Source organism: Myotis nattereri (genome assembly GCF_964212035.1).
Source record: "Myotis nattereri genome assembly, chromosome: X".
Lineage (NCBI taxonomy): Eukaryota > Metazoa > Chordata > Mammalia > Chiroptera > Vespertilionidae > Myotis > Myotis nattereri.
The window spans coordinates 87,542,013-87,558,447 of record NC_138078.1 but is presented as its reverse complement, the minus strand read 5'-3'; the positions used below and the strand labels follow the sequence as shown (position 1 = coordinate 87,558,447).

The 16,435-nt window shown below is 38.6% G+C and overlaps 1 protein-coding gene across 1 annotated transcript in view; it reads right to left on the bottom strand.

Annotated features, from left to right (window-relative positions):
- Positions 1-16,435, bottom strand: part of DIAPH2 (diaphanous related formin 2) — a 940,956-nt gene that overhangs the window by 144,902 nt on the left and 779,619 nt on the right. Inside the window, exon 27 of the mRNA XM_081115447.1 lies at positions 15,132-15,227. Within this exon, the coding sequence (XP_080971573.1) occupies positions 15,132-15,227 (96 nt within the window). The remainder of the gene's footprint in view (positions 1-15,131; positions 15,228-16,435) is intronic.

Here is a 16,435-nt window from a genome sequence, read left to right as displayed (position 1 = left end):
TAAGCCATCAGTCCTCTGATTATTATTTTATCATTTGTACAGCTGACACCAATGGGTACAAAAAGCAGTAAAAAAATCTATGAGGTGTTTAAATTACCAGCTTGCACCAGTGCTAACCATGAATCATAACCAGTGCTACCATACAAGTGAGATTCATTTCCAACTTAATGTATTTATATGTTTCGAAATGAGCTTATTTAGGAAAATATAAACTACCAAAATGATAGTTAATGATATATAGTCTTTTCAAAGCAGCCTTATTTCTTTTTGTCTTAAAAATGTATTTTTCCTTCCAGTGTAAGTGGCAGGTAGTCAGGAATATAAACTGCTTATGTGGATTCTGTTGTAATTAGCTTAAGAAAAATCATAAATGTAAGAAGAATTTTTAACTTGGTTAGTTTAGAAAGGAGAACATTTATACCATAACGAAATATCAATCTCCCTGCTCTTCTGATACAGGATTTTGACAGTATTAAGGCGTTAGAAGAGGAGAAAACTTTGGAGTGCATATTGAATTTCTCACTTTAATAATGAAGATGTGGTTCTGTGTAATCTAAAATTAATTTAAAGCTAGTGAAAAAGAAGTAATATTCTACTATCTCTGTTTTGTTCTCTCCTATTCAACTGTAACAAGTGGTAGCAGCTTTTAGACAGCATGTGCAAAAGATTCAAATTAGATGTCAAAGTTGAATAAGTCCAGTTTGCCTTCTATTATTTGAATAGGATTTAACTAATTTGTTTGATAACCCTTTTTTTAGAAAATTAGTTTTTTCTCAATAAAACTTAGGGTGCTACAAAATGAATTTCAAAAGCAGTAGCCATTCCATAAACAGTGTGATACTCAAGTTGAAACAAATCAAATGACAAGTGGATGGGGAAGGAAAATGAAAGAATCACATACATTAAATGCTTCAGAGGGAGGGGCTTACCAAGACAAACCTCAGCAAAATCCTTTCCTTCTCTGCCCCAAATGCAAGTCCAATAAGACCTTTTCATTTGGCAACAATGTATCCTGATGACCAAAGCACCATAAAAAATGTACCGGTGGCTTGTTTGCATTTTAGCTTCATTTCTGATGTTTTATGACCCCTGGAGATGTTCCCTGCCTGTATCACATACACAGGTATGAATCTCTAAAGATCACCGCCTGTGACTATTCATAGAGTCCTTGCTTTCCTTGCTTTGGGTTGTTTTCCTAAAAGGAAAGATTGATTTGTAAATATTCATTTATACTCTCTTACCCAGTCCCCATTATTCTTACAAGCTGCATAGTCAACCAATTTGAAATAAGCTGACAAAGAAACAATGTGCTTTTAAAAAACACGACTGAAGCATTCACATCATTTAAAAGAGGAAAAAGCCAGGAATAAAAGAGCTTGGGTCTACCTTGGTGCAGGAACTTCCCTGCAGAAGCAGGAAGAAACAAGGACATGCAATACCACTGCAGCTGCGATATTTCTGAAGTAGGACACGCAGAAAAGGGCACAAGCTATTCATGTTTCTAGAAACATTACATTTAATTCCTCTGCCGAAGATTTAGCAGCTTAGTGGAAAGAAGCAGCACGGAAAAACAAAACAAAACAGAAACCCAGCCATGAAAGAAGAATCAGCACTGCAAGGAGATTTGCTTAAACTAATATTAGAAAGGAAAGATTTCAGAAACAGTCGCCTCTAATAATCTCATACCCTAAGGCTAGAATAAAAGGTCATTGCTAATTGGTACAAAAGCAGCTTTGGACACACAATTAGGAAGTGAAATTCTGTGATGAATTCAACCCAACCACTACCCTTTTTACCTTCAATTATGCCAGGACATGTACCACATATTATAGAGCCCAGAGAAGAAGCCAAAGGAAGCCATAATTCAAAATTAAGCTGCTTTTTCATTTACAAAAACGCCACATTTAACTTTTATAGCCAAATCAACCAGGAGAACAAAAGCTATTTGATGGTCAAAAATGGAAGTTAAATAGTAGTTTAAAAAGTGATGCATAGCCCTAGCTGGTTTGGCTCACTGGATAGAGTGTCAGCCTTTGGACTGAAGGGTCCCAGGTTTGATTCCGGTCAAGGGCATGTATCTTGGTTGCAGGCACATCCCCAGTAGAGGGTGTGCAGGAGGCAGCTGATCGATGCTTCTCTCTCATCGATGTTTCTAACTCTTTATCCCTCTCCCTTCCTCTCTGTAAAAAATCAATAAAATATAATTTAAAAAAAAGTGATGCATAATAAAAATGTTTTTGCATGGTGTGGCTCAGTGGTTGAGCATTGACCTATGAACCAGGAGGTCACGGTTTGATTCCTAGTCAGGGCACATGCCCAGGTTGCGGGCTCCATCCCAGTGTGGGGCGTGTAGGAGGCAGCCAATCAATGATTCTCTCTCATAATTGATGCTTCTCTCTCTCTCCTTTTCCCTTCCTCTCTGAAATCAATAAAAATATTTTTTAAAAATCACTATTGATGAAACATGCTGCTTTCCAAGGGCCACATTTCAGTTTAAGTAAACAGATAAGCTCACACACTTCAGTCTCACTTTTACTCGAGTTAGCCTGCAAGTTGGGGTACTGGAAATATTGAGGGGAGCACTATGCAAATTATATGACTGTCTAACCACAAAGCTGTACATCCGAAACCAATACAAAATAGAAGTATTTCAGGAGGAAAAATAATTAACAAAAAACAAAAATAAATAAAAAATAAAAAAATCAGTTTTTAAAATAAAATTTAAAAATGGTGAAATGACAGAGGTATATGTTTTCAAAATATTAAAGAAAAATTAACATCCATTAGATTATAAAAAGGTGCTTTAAAAAAATTATCTTACATGCCTCAGTAATAAAGAGCTCTCCTAATTATGACCTATTCCAGTAAGAGCTAATATTTTATTTGAATGAATTTAAAAAGACAAAAATTTAAAAATGGTAAACCTGTCAAACTACTCTACCTATTGAGTCTGGAACATTCTCCTTTCCATTGAACACGTTCTCGCCTGTCAAGCTGTAAATAACTGTTGTGGTTTGAGGAACTTTTATGAAAAGGCATTTCCCCCTTTTTTAGAGTGTATACTTTTTGAGAGCAAAAATATTCACAACTGTCTTTCCTAATTGATGAAGTAATTTATGTAGCTATACAATAGGTTAATCGTCTACTTGCTGCTTCACTCAATGTTAGGAGCACTTAGAAATTCCAGCACTGATAACATCATAATTCCAAAAAGGCTGGGAGCCAAGGGTCTATTCAGGAATTTTTCTCTGTCCCTTTGAAATGTCTTTAATTGCCCCCCCCCTCCCTGCCTGCCACCAAGACCAGAATAATTCTGCCTAAAGTAAGAGAGGCTTTGTTGGGAGCAGTAAGTAGTGTCAGTCTTGTTTTTTGTTTGTTTTCCTAAAAGAGAATGCTGAGAGAAAATAGACTTTAAGCCAGCGGTTCTCAACCTGTGAGTCGCGACCCCTGACAATACATCCTGCATATCAGATATTTACATTACAATTCATAACAGTGGCAAAGTTACAGTTATGAAGTAGCAAAGAAAATAATTTTATGGTGGGGGGTCACCACAACATGAGAAACTGTATTAAAGGGTCGCGGCATTAGGAAGGTTGAGAACCACTGCGTAAGCAATGCTCACACAATTATATCTTCCTATTTTTTTTTCTTTCCCACCATTAATGTGAGGAATATGATTGGGACGGTGGAAGTGAGACACAGTGTTGTGAGGGAGATAAACAGATAAAAGAGGGCTCTTCTGAACAAGCAGCATGGAATAGAGGCAAGCGGTGCACAAAGGGCCCTGGACTACAGAGCATGGTAAGTAGGAAAAAGTGAGGAGATGGGAAGCATAGGATACCTGTGACGCACAGATCTGTGTGCATAGCATTCAACTGACCGTAATCCTTTCTCAGTGCTTTGCATCTTCCTCTGCCAGGAAGTTTCAGTTCTACATAAGCCATGCAAACTGATCGATACTATTTTTGGCAACTGAAAAAAGTATTTAAATTACTAGATGTCATAGTTTTCTTCCCACTTGTCTTTCTCCATCTGATCCCACCTGCATTCAACATTTAAAACAACCTCTAATAATTTCCTAGAAACTCATTATGTTGGAACGTCATTTCTATATTTACTTCTACCCTGACTATTACCCAAGTCACTAACAATGGTCATCCTTTGGGTGCTTCAGATTGTGGGCTTTTTGGGACTATTAACTCAAGGTGTTTGAATGTTCTCTATAGGCACACGGGAGTTCATTTAAATTTGAGCCATAAAATAAAAACCACATACTAGAAAAGTTTTTTTTAAGTCTTTTTTCTTTTCAGTTTAAGAATGTTTTATTTCAGTTATCTGTTGATATGACAAAATGAAATCCACAAATATGTACAAAGCACAGTCACCTCTTATTAACTCTGTCACTTAAAGTAGTATCAATATAAACACCTGAGATGTCACAAACATAACTAAAATGAACACTGGAATATTCATATAAAGTCATACTGTGTATTCCCCCTGATATAAACTTACCCTCATTGGTTAGCTCCAAATACTTGAAGATAATTTATCTGTTTACTGTGAAATACGATAAACATATACACTTTGGATTAATTGCTCTAAGGCTGCTAGAAATCTAACAGGTATTATAACTGGGCACTAAAGATGAATCCATGTACAATAATAATATTAAATTTCCAAACAACAATATGAAAATCATATCCCTGTTTTGGTGTTTTTTTCATTTATTTGTGTCCAGGATATACATTGACTTTCTGAAACCACTGCAGAGTTGTGAATAATGTATGAAATTAAAAAAAATCTGTTCATTGCCCAGGGAGAACTGTATTGCTTGCTGTACAGTACATCTATGCAAGACAAACAACAGAACAGACCAGTAAACCCAGAAATCTCAAGCTAAAACCTTCCCAAGTGGAAAGGGAAAATATCATCCTGGATTCTGGAAGTCCCTCAACCAAACAGTTCAAATCCTCAGAATACTCCTCTGTACGAGATAAAAGCCCTTAAACTTCAGAAAGATCTGTTCTCCTGAGTAAATCTGTGAGAAAGCTGGCAAAGCAATTAATTACTTAATGTTATTCTGAAGAGATTCACTAACTCCTATCTACGTCCCCTGTCTTACAGAACATATTTGCAAAGACTGATGAGAAGATATGCAAAACTTCAACAAAAGGGTGTTGTTGCCTCTCTCTTTTTCCAGTACTTTCTGCAGCAGTATTTAGGAATTTTTCCCCTTTAAGTGGTAGGAGTAGAAGAAATTGCAATTTGAGCTGAGAATGACAAAGAGGTAGCAGTCAAATACAAGCACAATAGACATATGAATAAGAGTAATGGCATATAGTTATATTTTGTTTTTTATATAAATTTAGCATTTTTCTCTACCTGTCAAGCCTAAGTATTACTGTGTAGAAATGTCATGTGAAGGTAACATGCATAGGACATTCAAGTTTGCCCATAGAAAGAACTCAGCTTTCACGGAATTCCATTTACAGTGATGTAGAATGCTCCCCCAAATTACAAACATGAGAAATAGCTGTAGGTACGATATATTGAAAAGGCTTTTATATAGGTTCAATTTTTTTTGATAATTGGGAATTATCCAACAAGCAGCTATCAAGAACATATACTATATTATACTGAGTTATGTCCTAGGTGCTAAATATAAATCACAATCTTTTAACAGTGAAACACAGTTATAAGCTTTGTAGTATTTTAACAGTTTGTATTATCTTTGTGTTTAGAAGAGTTTTTACTGAGCATACCCTTAAAAGGCTTCCTGAGTTAGGTGAAGCACTGTATTAGCTGCAAGGTATCTGGGTTCATGTTTTTGCAAAAGCAAAAAATACCAACAAGTAAGACAAGAAATTGAATCTCCAAAGGGTACTGTGGAGCTGAACATGTCCACTGCCCCTTCTTTCCAGCACCTTCCACTCCTCTCAATTTAATTGACACAAGGAAAGGAACTACCAATAGCAAGGTTCAAATTGTAATACACAGGTGTGTCCAAAAATTTCACAAAAATTGGGAGATAGGGAAGCAATATACTCATGTCCAGGTGAATCTAGCTGTTTTCAGCCTCTGCGGAAGGAGATGAAATTTGGCTGAAGAGGAAGCAGTTTATACTTTCTTGTCCCTGAAATAATAATATACTACTGAGTCCATTCAAGAAAAATATATGCCTACCATCACGACCACCAATTAGCACAAACAATTATTTCTCTTTAGTTTTGAAAGTAATTAAGTTCTCCAGGAAATGTAAGGTACTTAGGACAATCTGATAAATGCCTTGTCAGTTAATGTCGTTATAAATGCAGAGTGTCTGCTCATATTAGAGTGGTATCATGCACCTGGCATACAGGGTCCCAGCCATTAATTCCTGAATTGAAGGTTTGTAAATAAGCAGGTGGTTGTGAGCTTAGCTACCAACATTAGCATGTCTGTGAATGTTTGACATGGAATTAAAACTACCAAGAGGAATTTATTGCTGCATAATAATTGCTTGTCCCAACTTCTCCCATATTCCAATATCTGAAGGAAGCCTGCTCAATTCATATTCTTATAAAAATCAACTGAAATTGACCTTATCTCCTACTGGCCTGCAGCGATCACCAATGAAGAAATGTGCAGCAGAGCTGATTATATTGTGTAGGAGAACAGACAAGCCAAAGTGATTGAAATTTCTATAGAGCACATCATCAGTGCTTGCTTAGAACAATTTTGCATATAAATAGGGCATAAATGGTCTGTGTGCAATTTGTTCTCTAGTTGTCAAAAAATAATCAAGGACAGACTACATAGCAATCTTCTGCTTTTAGCTTCCCTAATGCCAACCTACATCTTATTAATCAATATATGTATGTGTCTGTCCTGAAAGTAAAATTTAATTTCCATAAATAAAAATACAACAAAAATGAAACAAAAATTATGTAACTAATATAGGCACACACTTCATCACAAGATTCACATGAAGCGATGAAAGACAAAGAGACACTAAATTAAAGCAGTCTTAAAAATTCATCGCATTTGAGAACTCAGTGCAATCTGACTTCTACCCTCTTCCTAACACTCTCCTAAAACTTTTCTTTGCTAAAGTCACCAGTGAGTTCTTAATAGTTAAATCCAATGGCTTCTTTCCAATCCTGATTTTATTGGTCCTCTCAGCTACATCTAATGCTATTCAGCACTTTCTCTTTGAAAAGCTCTATTCCTTTGGCCTCTGTGATATCACACCACACTAGCCTTTCTTTCCCCCCACACCTCCATAACCAAGCCCTTCATTCTTCTGTTCATGTGCTCCGCCTCCCAGGCTAGCCCCATAAACTAATGGTTCTCAGATTTTGTGGCACATTAAAATCACCTAAATTACTTTTTAAAAATTTTAACTTTGTTTGAATTTGGCATCATTTACAGACAATAAATTGAAGTGTCTGATTCAATTAATTTTTAAAATATATGATTGCCCAGGCTCTGACTCCACAGATTGGGAGTCAGTTGGTTCAGAGAGGAATCAGATGTAGGTACTTCGGAGCAGTACCTCAAAGTGATACCAATGTGTAGGTAGGGCTGAGAGAGCCACAAATGTCTGTTTTCTCCTTTGCTTACTGCTCCACTCATTTTCCCCAGATTATTTTATCCACTCTTGTATTTTTAACTGTCACCTGAATGATGATGATGATGATCAATTCTCCAAGATTCCTGGCATCCACCCTCTAATTATTGCCCAGAGGTAACCAAGCTAACTGAGCGCAGTGGAGGCCTAAGGATTTGCTTCTTTCTAATCACCTCCTTCCTGCCTCTCAGAGGAATCACACATATACTCTGACCCACCTCCCCCTGACTTTCAGCACTTGCAGACCGGTTAATTCAAAAGTTGACAAAGATTTTCTGTAAATGGTCCCATTCTTTTTGTCTCCTTTCCCAATTCTCCCCCTGCTTCTCCCCAATTAACTCAAGAATACCTTTCCTCCACCCCCAGTCCATTCTTTCTCGGTCTGAGCCACAAATGTCCTTCATTTTAACTTAGGAGAATAGAACTCAGCATTAGATGGCTATGAATCCCATATCACACAATAGAGGAGAAAGTGCTTTGTTAACTGTAAAGCACTAGGCATGATAAAGTATTTTAACTATTACACAGTATATGCTTAATAAACACAATAGAATTAAGAGGAGAAAAAAAGCCACACATTTGTAAGTAAAACCAGGCATAACAATGCGTGATTGGCAACTCCATTCAAGGCGCTTGAAAGTGTCTCAAGTTTCCTGTCAGAATCTCTGGAAGAGACACAATTTATCTTTTATTCTCTAACTACCTTTCTTCCCTTCAAACCCCAGTATGCAAGGTACAAAAGATATTCTTCATCCTTTAATCCATTAGAGCCTGGCTCTTGGCCCTCACTGTTCTACTAAAACTGCTCAAGGAAAGGTCAACTGTTACCCTGTTACCTGCTAGTTGACAAACCCATTTGTCTACTTTCCGTTGGCATTCTACTTATCTTTCTGCAGGATGTGAGTCTGCTGACTTGCTCCATTCTGAAATTTTCTCCACCCCCAGTCTTCTAGGTATCACTTTGGCTACTTTTCCTTCTCCCTTTCTGACCATTTTTTCCCTGGGTCTTTGGTTGATTCCTGCATTTGCCTCTTAAACATTATAATCCTCATACTCACTAATCTTGGCCTTCTTCACCTCTCATTGGACATACTCTTCCTGGGTGATCCCAAGGTTTCTATAGTCATATATATGCAGATGCCCCCCAAATCTCTTATCTCCAGCCTCAACCTTTCTTGCTTGTATGTGTGTGTAATTATGTAACCCGCTACTTAAAAACCGCTGCTGGCTCTTTGCTGTTGCAACAGTTTTGTCTGCATTGCCACTGTACCCTTCCACGTCCCCGTTGCATGTATCTGCCATTTCCTGTATCTGAAATGCCCATTCCCCCTGTTCTTCTCCAGACAAAACTACTATTCTTCCTTCAAACACACCTCAAATGCCACTTTCATCATGAAATCTTTCTTGGATTGTCTAGGCAGTTAACTGCTCTTTAGCACTCTGTGCACACGTATATCATTCTATTGCGTACATACCTCTCTTCCCTATGAGACTCTGAGTTCTTTACACTCCACGGCCCCAGCACTGCTGCCTGGACCCTGCTATTTGACCAAGAAATATTATTTGGATGAATTCCATGTTTTTCTTGATTTGCTTACATTACATCATTTTTTATTAGATTTGAATTACACATAAAAACACAGTAATTGCACTATAGACAAAATGGAATTTAGTTGGCCAATCTAAGGTCCTGACACTTACAAAATAGAAACTGAGGAACCTCACGGGAAAGAGCCCATCCTAAGGGAGAAAGAAGTAAAAAGCTTGGAATGAATGATCAGCTTGGCCTACCAATAATGAAACAAAAATAAACGTAAGACCCCAACAGACCTTGGTCATGGAAAGAGGATAATACTTAGTATTTCGTGCAATCTGTCATGGCCTTGTCCTTGGGCCGTGCTATATGAGGTCAAATACTATGGCCATCAAGATGGCTAATAAAACTGAAGGCTGGACCAGAGGATGTGTCTCAGTGGTTGAGCACTGACCTATAAACCAGGAGGTTGTGGTGCGATTCCCAATCAGGACACATGCCTGGGTTGTGGGCTTGATCCCCAGTGGGGGGCGCGCAGGAGGCAGTAATCAATGATTCTCTCTCATCATTGATGTTTCTATCTCTCTCCCTTCCTGTCTGAAATCAATACAAATGTATTTAAAAGAAAAAAATGCTAACAAACAAACAAAAAAACCCTGAAGGCTGTTTCTCTATGGATGTCTGTAAGACTCTGAGACATAATACTGCTCGGTCACTGGTGGAATGACACTGAAGGAAGAGAGCGGCATTTCCCCCCCCCCCCCCACTCTGCCACTGTCAAGCTCTGGCACTGTGAAGGCATGACCGTGCCAGCTCACAGCAGGTGCGGAAAAGCCTGGTATTATAGGCGAAGGTGGAGGAACAGGGGTGGGTAACTGTGTTTGTGAAATGCCCCCTGAGGACCCCTAGAAATGTTCCTGAGACCCCCCCCCCATAGGCAGCTGAGGTCCTGAACAGGTCCGTGGAGACAAGATCCAGGACAATCTGTGTTTTGTTATTGCTGCGAGATAGAGGCCTAGGAAAGTGTGTGCTTTGTTTTGCTGCAAAGATGTTTTCCCTAATACTTAGAGTTTGTTTTTGTTCTCTGTTGAATACCATTGTTTCTTGTCCCCTATCTGTCCTCAAATGGTAAATTACACCTTCTCATTTATACTGTTATCTTGCTGATCCATAAAACTAGGATCATGTGTCTCCTGAGTTTCTTCCGGTTTTTCAAATTTCGTTTTCTTGGTTGCCCTGTGTGGTTCTAAAACCAAATTACATTTATTCTGTTTCCTGGTTTCATTTCTTTCTAATGCTTCTCTTGTGTGTTTGTTTAATGTCTAGAACTATATATCAAAATCTAGTCACAGCTAGAATAGCTAAGTTAGACATCTACCTATTGCTGTTTATATATGCTTACAGTGGGCAAAGAATGAAGAAGTCAAGTTGGTTAAAGCAGGGGAAACAAGTGCTAAGTACTGATAGCTGTTCAGTAATATAACAGAGGCGACATTGTGTATTGATATTTAAATGTGCTTTTCACTTCTGCAAGGTTTTTCTGTGTGTGTGTGTGTGTGTGTGTGTGTGTGTGTGTGTGTGTGTTTTACCCTCCAAAGCTTACCTTTGATCTTATAAAGACAAAGTCAGAAATACTGATGGGCAATACTTTACAAAGTCGATTGTAAACACATGGAACTTAGTACCTGAAGTGCTAACAAAGGCTGTAACAAAGAAGGTACAGAAAGATTTAGCAAATTCATAGATGATACATCCACAGTAGGTTATTAAGGAAAACTGAAATGATCCTTTTACCCACTAAGTTTCCAGCAAGCACAGTCCACATTCTAGGCTGCAAAGGCTCTTGAGAGGTGAGGGAATGGGGCAGGTACTCTAACTCCTGCCCAAGCATACAATTCCTATCTCATTACACGCATTGTGTTGCAATTAGATTGTGTCGCAACTGTATCACATGCCTTACATTCATGTTTTCTCAAGCAGTATCCAAATTCCTTGAGGCAGTGGCCTATTTGGTGCTGCATCCTTAGTACCTAACCCAGTGTATGACACCCAGGAGGGAGTCACCCGAACTGCACATTGTTGAATGAATACTATCTATTCCTATAGCTTCACTTACCCCAATAGGAATTCATCTTCCATCAGCACTCATCTTCCTGATCCTAGCAGTCTTCTCCTGTAACCCACCTGTCCTCCCAACTAATCACACTCAAAAGCCTAGACCAGCCGTGGGCAAACTACGGCCCGCGGGCCGGATCCGGCCTGTCTGAAATGAATAAAACTAAAAAATAAAAAGACCGTACCCTTTTATGTAATGATGTTTACTTTGAATTTATATTAGTTCACACAAACACTCCATCCATGCTTTTGTTCCGGCCCTCCGGTCCAGTTTAAGAACCCATTGTGGCCCTCGAGTCAAAAAGTTTGCCCACCCCTGGCCTAGACTCATCCTGGACTCGTGGTTACTCCTCTTCCTCTACATTATTTCCTTTGACTAAGAATATGACAGTATTATCCCCATTCATTGCTCACACTTCTATAGATGACATGTCTTAATATATAGATTTGATCATGCTCCTCCACTGCTTAAAAGCCTTCAGTATATCGTCATTGCCTACAGATTTATATGCTGACACCTTAGCCTCTTATTCAAGCACTCTAGGATGTGGCGCCAACCTCGTTTTCCAGAATTATCTCCAAACTTTTATACTTTATAGAACCATTAGCTGTACTATTTGCTATTCTCCCAAAATACTTGTGTTTTCTTACCTCTATTTTTCTTAAGGACATTTCATTCAACTGAAATGCTGACTATCCCCACCTCCAACTCCTACTGCTGATTTCCATTCTCATCCTTCCAGGCCTTTTTCTCCATGTTTTTTTTCCTGATATATCCATTAAGTCATGATATTTCCATTCTCTGAACTCACATAATATGCTATTAACACCTTTTGTACAGTACCTATTATCATCTGCCTCACTCTGCAGTATTTCTATACTTTTTTATCTTTCCTACAAGACACAAGGGTCTTATAACTAAGGATATCTTATCTTAATTAGTTCTGCATCTTCCATCATTTGTAATATAGTACCTTTCACAGAACATACGTACGATAAATTAATGAATGTTTAGGGGCTCATTTCCTAATCTCAGAGTTTGACATCAGCAAAGCTGTAATCTGGGATGATATTCAGCCAGCAGGAATGAATACAACCATAGTGGCCACTGACTGCCTGTGTATATTCTGACTGGTTGGGACCTGTGCGACACCAGTTATTAATATTTTAAATATCACTCCTGATACGACAGTCTCCTTTAAAATGTCTTTTGGTGCCCTTAATAGAAACAGCGCACTCAGCTGAAATGGCTGGCCACAAGGCTTGGGAGCGCCTTCAGAGTCACCCAATGTGGGTTACTCTTGGGGAGGGGCCCCAGGCTCAGCGTGGAAGATCTCTAATTTAGGCAACTAATTATGCCAGTTATTAACATCTTAACTTTCTCATGGAGAATACAGACTCTCACCTCATTTTGGGTAAATATGGCATTGAAAACACTGCAATTAGACGCAGAATTGTAGAGCTCTGTAGTGTACATACCGTCATTTATGTCTGTAAGTGATGCCAACAAGGTGGAAAGCAGAGCAGAACATCGTTGCTATTTGTGGTGGACTCTGATTTCAGATTTTTGCCTATTTCCTCTTATTTTACTTTACTTGGAGGAAACAGCAATTTTTTATAATTTGGTTTTACTGCTTGTATCTCACCATGGAGAAGTGGAGGTCATTGGAAAGCAACAAGGATGCCGGTGTTGAATAAGGAAATTGGAACAATACAAAATCAATGGGATCTTGGAAAGGAACCAAATAAGGTGCCTAAGAAAGTCAACAAAAAAGGGGCCAGCAGGAAAAGATGGTATAGTTAGGAAAAGGCAGGAAGAAGGAGGAAATCTGGAAAAGTCCCTGGTTCTGTTGCTTATAGAAAGGGGGAAGCAGACAGGAGAGTTTTTGGCAGACTCGTCCTTTCTGTGCCTGCCTTTCGCTCTCCCTCTCTCCAAACTCTTCCACTGATGTCCAAGATGCTTCATCAATCATTGCCGCTGCCTGCCTTCTAGTTTCTTTTTACCACTGGACATTTGCATTGGCCGCTGCCACTTAGAACGACTGCCAGGGCTAAATAGGCTGATATTTTTGACCCTCTGTGCTCATGGAGGCACTCCAGCTACAAACCAATGGAGAGCCCAATTTAGATTACTTGGAAACAGTACTATAAATTTATGCCATTTCTGAATATATTCTTGGTGTTTCACAGTTGACAACACTATATTCCCTTGAGTGCCAAACTCACAGAAACCCCATAGAATGATCGCACTCTCCCAGTAGTCTTTCTAGAGTCAGTTTGAGGTGTGAGACTAATCAGACAGGGGCCTCAGAAAATGTATTTTTTAAAATAAACAGACTGGAGAGACGAAGGCAGTTCTTTTAAGGCACAGAATAACTTTTACTTACCAGCTGCTTAACAGAGAACTGAATTGATGTACAAATTATTTCAGTTTGCTTTCCACTGACTATTAATGTTCTGGCAGTTCAAGAAAAAACAGTGAAGGTTTCTGTTTTCTTAAGAGATGAAAGGGGCCCAATAGCATTCTAGAACATTCTTATTTCACAGACAAAGACTGAGGCAAATGGAATGGCCACCTCATAATTACAGAGCAGTAGTGCTCCTAACATTCTGCCATGGAATGTTAATATGAGCATATAAATAAGGACTTTCATTTTCTTTCCTCCAAGCTTCCCCTCTTTTTGTAGCCCATCTTCAATGCCGTCAGACACACAAAGCAGTCTTATAATCCAACCAAAACACTTCTCTCCTCTCAACCATATCTTACCTTCAAAAAGATGAATATAACTCATACTGTCTGCTGCCATTGCCAAAAGCTACCGGAATATCTCTGCACTGGGCTCCATTTCTTTCACTGGTTTGTTGGACTACAATGGTTTTGAGAGACACGAATTTGCATTCTAATGATATATGATAGTTTCCAGTCCAGATTCAGAATATTTTTTGAACTGCAGGCTATTCAAGGCAAATCTTATAACACTAAATGAAGTAGAGTTTACATATTTACTATTAATTTTCCTTTTTATTTACTTCTCTATATAGCTTTTATAGTCTATGAAGAGGACATTTCAAATTAGCACACCTAATTTCTTCTCTACTTTAAGAAAGATATGAACTAAAAAAAAATATAAGAACTTACTTAGAGGAGATGGCCAGCTCGGCCTATTTGGATTATACTGAGTGCAACTCCTATTTACCTCATCCACAGGGTGTAAAGAGAGGAGGTAGACAACTCTCTAGTTACACTTGAGTGAGGGAGGTTGTTTTCATGTTTCTACTTCCCCTGAGATCAACTTTCTTTGTGTGGCTTTGTTACTAACACACACAAACATGGGTTTCAATGCCTGGGACTTTCAGGGATCTTAGATCATCTGTGTCTCTCCTCTCTTTGCTAACATGGAGAATAGATTGTACTGCAAAGCCACAGCAACCTCTAGAAAGAAACATTATCTCTGTTTCCTTACCTTTAAATAGCTAATGTGCCATCCACAGGGCCAATTACTTTTAATGATTTAATTACATTTATGGTTTTAAAGCACACCTTCCACCCAAACCAGGCGCTCAGAAAATAACAATTAAAATATTTAATATTAAACTCAGTGGGAGTTCTTGTTTCAGAATGTTTTTTTTGCAAAGTCTACAGTTATTTGAAGATACTTTTACCAGGTTGAAATTTGCAATCATGGAGATGGAGAAACCTGCTGAGACTTCACACTTGGAGAACTGAGATCAAGTGTTAAAAAACCTCTTCCTGGGCCAAGTTTTTCTGTTTGTTGTTTGTTGTTGTTATTTTTTTTTTTTTGTCGGGGGAGGGTCCTTGGCTCTGAACATCTATATTTGACAATCCCAGTGCGCTCGGAGGGGTCTCACCTGGGTTCCTGGGAATCCGCTTCCTGCGGTCTCGGAATGCTGCACCTGATTGTAGGGCTTCTAGAAGATTATCCATCACACCAGTCTCATCACCCTCTGGAGGGAAGGAGAAATCGGAATTAATCTTGGAGCAATTAAAGTTAAACTACAGGAAAATAAAGGGAAAAACTCCTGTCAGATTTACATAATACCCCTAAATTAAAGACATATATCTGTTTTAACATAATGGATCCTGTCAGTTTCTGGCACCACTGACTACTTTGCTTATTACGCACCATTAAGCAAAATTCATGCCAATCCCACTGTTCTTTCAACTTAAAGACCTTGTCTTTTGTATTATTGATGACACGCTCAGTATGCAAATAAACAGCAGCTGATCAGCTACTGCTGCCTTGCTGTTAAGATTCTTATAAGATATTCCTAAGCAAGAAACCACTGACCCGGCTTAATGCAATCAATGCACAGGGTGTGATTTGATGAAGCGGAGTTACACAAGGTTAAATACTGATTGTATTAATACCTTCAGCATTCAAGCATCATCTGCGATTATCTCAAAAGACACTATTTGCAAAACACATTTGCATTCAATTCCTACCTAATCCATATCCTTTCCCCATTTCAAAATGCTGACAGTGTTAAAGAAGAAAAAAAAAGGTGACCACATCATCTGAAAGGCCACATTTTACATTTGAGAAACATTAGCCAGACTCTCCTCATCCCTTTTAGAATGCTGCTGTTTCCAAGCTTTTCCTATGGGAAAGAACTGTTAAGAATCCACGGGCGAGTACTCAAAAAATGTTTCTGGAAATTCCTAATGGCAATGTATGTCGAACATTCCACCTTTGACAACTCTGGCCATCAAAAACACTTTAAGATTTGTTAGAGCATTTGTCTCAAGGTGTCAATTGCCAGAAACTCTCTACTGCACTGTGGCTAATGCACAGGCCATGAAAAGGACCCTCACAAGATAGTTAATGTACGTGGCAGCTAAATGTGTGGGTCTGGGGTAGAGGGCACTGGTAGGAGGGTTAAGAGGAGTAAAAGTGAGGAATGAGGAAGAAGAAATTGTTTCTAATGCTATTCCCAAGTTAAATTTAAGCCTGACTTGTTGAAAGAATTGGCTAGGGGTATCAGATGACAGAAAGAAAATATTCTCTTATGGGGCAAGAACAAGCTAAAATCTTTATGAGTACGCTGTTCCTTTGACTTGAGACTTCTTTTATGATCATTAATTCTAAAATGAATTCTCTAATAGAGGATATTGAATGGAAAACAAAAAGGGAGACAGAGATCCTCAGGCTTAC